Here is a 4,286-nt window from a genome sequence, read left to right as displayed (position 1 = left end):
TTTCGATTCCAATAGGTCGTCTGGCCTAGACAAGGCGGCTATTTATATAGCTTGGCAGTGCTATACTATCTTATCATATCATATATTTGCAACTGTTAACTGCTTAGATTTCCAGGCATTGTAATAGCAACTGTTTTAGCCACTTCAGAATAAAAATTTAATTACATTTTTTTTTTTTGATAAGCAAAGTGTATTTGATAGTCTGCTCAACACGTACATCTTTGCTCCATTCGATCAGCTGTTATCTAAAGATGTACGTCAACTGATAGATTTAAGTTCATCAACTGATTTTGATTTTTTATTTTTTTTAGTTATATACTTGCTGATAAGTTATAAACATGTTCAAAATATTGCAAATTAAAATATATGTCTATGAACTATTAAATACGCTTTTAATAATTTTCTGATAAGTTGTAATCCAGATTTGTAATTTGTAATTCAGATTTTCATGTCTTGTTATACTCGTGAGCAGCTTCTGAAATAAACTGCATTTTGAAGTTGTAAGATTTTCGATAATTTGATAAAACATTTCAAAATCCTCGAAAAATTTCAAAGTTGTAAAATCCAAAATGTAATGATGCAACTTTGTTTTTAGCATCAATGCGAGCATGTAACAGCAATCCGCCCAAGAATCGGATGATTTTTGACCAAGTTATGACTAAAATACCAATGCTACCAAGCACAATCGATCCAGTGGAGAAAACTGTCCATATCTCCATCGGATCAGGTCGCATTTTCAAAATTTTTATGTTTTGGCCCTCTCAGCACGAAACTCTATCGATCTGCATCAAAAAATAATGGGGTCATCTTATTCTCCATTAACTTAGAAATTTTTCAGCCTCGGCGAGCGAGCAAAGTGGCCAAAAACACAAAATCCTTATTATCTCTGGAACTACAAGGACGAACTGGATGTCCTTTGGTAGTATAATAGCCCTTTTAAAACGAAAGCGTATGACATCAATTTCGTCCTGATATTTGCAAGGATTCGAGAGTTATGACGTATTTTCTGTATACGAAAAATATCGTTTTTCTCAGCTTCTGTAAGGATTTTCGTCCTTTGGGTGATACATTCTGAAAGCTCTTAAGAAACACTACTTGCATGCCAAATTGCATCCTTGTAGTCCTTTTATTTTCCGAGAAAAGCAGCATTTTGTGTTTTTGGGCCAATTTTTGCGACCCACCCCCTGCAAATTTTTTCAAGAAATTTTTTAGTGCAATCCTAGATATCCTGGTATGCAGTTCGATAGATTCGACGTCCAGGAGCACGAAAATGCGTGTCCTATCGGGATTGCAAGAACAACGGAGGAGCAGAAGCTAAAAAACTAAGAAATTTTGCCATAGAAAATCAACAAAATTATTTTGTTTATTTTTAGATTTTTCTCCTATTGCTGGGCCAATCGTTATACAAAAAATAAGCAACGCTTTGTTTTTTGTTTTTAAAATAATTATTTCATATATTTATTTATATCAAAAAAATTTGCATTCGCTTATTTCGTTCGCTGTATTAAGTTAGGACAACAAAATTTTACAATTTACATATTAAAATTAAAAAAAAGCGCAGCAAAACTTTTCTATCTTTTTTAAGCAAAAAAAAAAAAAAAGGATAATAATAATGAATAATGAAGATTGAATGTGGATAAGCGCGATTACAAAATTGATTGCTAACATATATTTTTTGAAAATATTCAGACGCTTGACGTTATAAAAAAAATTGTGCTTAAAAAATTGTAAACAGTTTTTGCCAAAAAAAAAAAATAATGATAATAAATAATTAAAAAAAAAAACAAATTGAAGTTAGCGGCGGCGCAGGCGAATTAAATATTGTTGCTTGGGATGCGTTTAGTTAATCAACTTAATACAAACAATTATGAGAATCTTTTTACAATTTATGCTTAACATATAGATAATATATAGATGCAATATAGTAAATAAGATTGCATATATAGATTGGCGCAATACAAAAAAAATATAATATATGCATATGTATTAATTATTTAATTAATTGTATTTTGTTTTATGAGAATGTGCGTAAAGTATAGCTAACAAATTTTGTTTGTTTTTTTGTTTATTATTTTGTTTATATAAGCACTTCAGTTTCGCAATTAACAGCTAATATACTAAGCTATATATACTAGTAAGTTAGCTTAACTGTTGTTTGTATGTGTGTGTGTGTGTGTGTGTGTGTGTGTGTTGCTTTCACTTAAACATAAAACGTAGTCGTTGCTTAAACTAATGATAATATGTTTTTGTTTTGTTATTGTTTTTTGTTTGCTTTTCGTTTGTTCAGTTAATGTGTGAACCGTTAGGCTTAAGTTAAGGCGCTATAAACGTGTGTGGGGCCGCATTAGGCATAAATCGACAATTATAATTACAAAATACAATAGTAATAATAATTATAATAATAATTTGCGCTAAGTATAAAGTTTTAGTTTTTTTTCTTTTCTTGTCTTTTACTGGAAGCAGTGAAACGCACGCAACGTTCTACAAATAAATCGCATACTATATATATATATTACTATATAAACTGATGCATATGAAAACTTGTGTTATACATATGTATATATAGACAAAAAGTTGGCTGGATATATAACGCAACAGGCCTTAGAATTTAAATAATTAAATTACTAAAATAATTAATGCAGTTAAATTAAAGCTTAGCCTAGACTTCGAAAAAAAAAAATCATTGATCAGCATCATCATCATAATAATAAAAATAATTATGTGTTAAAAGTCAAAAAACGTTTGCTGGCTTGCAAGGGGCGTGGAGGGGGCGGTTGGCTCTTTAAAAGAGCACAAAACAGAACCGCCAAAGACAGAGGACACTTAAACTAAATATATATGTATATGTATGTGTGTGTGTGTGTGTGTGTGTGTGTTGCTCTCTCGGGTTTAGTTAACTAGTTGCTTCTATGTCAGATGTAAATGGCCTCGGAGCCCTTGTTGGCCTGATGTCCGCCGGATATGTAAAGATTGTTGGCCGCCGGCGATTGCACGCCCTCGGACCAATCGGAATTGCTGCGCGGCGATGAGGAGGACCAATGGCCGGGCGACTCCGGCGATGGCGTGGGATAGCTATCGAGCGTCTGCACCAGATGCTGTGGCGTATGTCCGCCGGAATGCTGGCTGGGCGGCGTTAGGTACTGATAGAAGGCCTGATTATGCTGCGACGATGGCGACAACATGTTGGTCGATGGCGACGAGCCCGACATTGAACTTTGTATTGAAGGCGGATTCATTTGACCCGAGTGAAATGAGTCTGCAAAGTTGAAAGTGCAATTAGTTTGATTCTTAATCGAATTGTAAGCAATTAGCTTACCCGGAGATCCACAAAATCCATTCAAGTCCAAACCGGCTGAACCGAATTCCAAACCGCCCATTGCTTGTTGCTGCTGCTGTTGCTGCTGCTGCTGTTGTTGCTGCTGCTGTTGTTGCTGCTGCTGCTGTTGCTGCTGTTGTTGTTGCTGTTGCTGCTGCTGCTGCTGCTGTTGCTGCTGCAGTTGTGGCGACAGCGTTTGCATTATTGCACTGCTCTTAGCATTGTTGGAGGACTGTGGCGCCAGCATAATGCCCATGTCGCTGCCTGTGGGCGATATAATGCCCAGGCTAACCGGCGAGCTCTGTGGTCCGACCTGACCGTTGCCATTGCCGCCCAGCAGACTGTTCAGATTGCTGCCAAATTGCTTCTGCTGTGTGGCATGCCGCATCGCCTGAATATGCGTCGGCGATGTGGGCAAACTGGGCCGCGACTTGGCCGGCGATGGAGAGCCTGGAATACAAAAAAAGCAAATAGATTAATAAATATTTAAATAATATAAAGAGCAAGGCGAGGAGAGAAGCTCTGGAATTGCCATTTGGAACTCACCTAGGTAGGCATGGGGCGAGAGCGCGAGACTGCTCTGCACGGAATGCGGGGGCGATTGATTCGAATAGGGCGGACTGAGTCCTTGCTCGTGGCCCCCATTGGGCGCACCCACCAGTCCCAGGCCGCAGAGCGTGTTCGTGCTGCGAGCTCCGTTCATGCCCATGGCCTGGCCATTCAGCTGCATCTCCTGCTGAAAGGGCGAGCCCAGCGAGTAGCCATAGTTCTCCAGCTTGATCATGTCCAGACTGTTGGCCTGCAGGGATTGCAAGGACTGTGCGTTCTGAAAAAAATAGAATTTAAGTTTGAAACAACGATTAGAATTAAATTCATAGTCACTATATATTTCGATTACAACAAATCAGAAAACAAATGCAAAAAAAAAACTTTTTAAGTAGTAAAACTATTTTAGATTAGCATATTTGTT

The 4,286-nt window shown here is 37.3% G+C and overlaps 1 protein-coding gene across 1 annotated transcript in view; it reads right to left on the bottom strand.

Annotated features, from left to right (window-relative positions):
- Window positions 1–2,663: 2,663 nt before the first annotated feature.
- Window positions 2,664–4,286, bottom strand: part of LOC108606575 (neurogenic locus Notch protein) — a 50,354-nt gene continuing 48,731 nt past the window's right edge. The window contains exons 7-9 of the mRNA XM_017996795.1: window positions 3,863–4,142; window positions 3,317–3,766; window positions 2,664–3,256 (exon numbers count right to left, since the gene is read on the bottom strand). Of these exons, the coding sequence (XP_017852284.1) occupies window positions 2,913–3,256; window positions 3,317–3,766; window positions 3,863–4,142 (1,074 nt within the window). The 3' untranslated portion in view covers window positions 2,664–2,912. The remainder of the gene's footprint in view (window positions 3,257–3,316; window positions 3,767–3,862; window positions 4,143–4,286) is intronic.

The sequence above is a fragment of the Drosophila busckii genome, chromosome X (assembly GCF_011750605.1).
Source record: "Drosophila busckii strain San Diego stock center, stock number 13000-0081.31 chromosome X, ASM1175060v1, whole genome shotgun sequence".
NCBI classification, from domain to species: Eukaryota; Metazoa; Arthropoda; class Insecta; order Diptera; family Drosophilidae; genus Drosophila; species Drosophila busckii.
The sequence above is the reverse complement of the archived record's forward strand: the minus strand, read 5'-3'. Positions and strand labels throughout refer to the sequence as shown.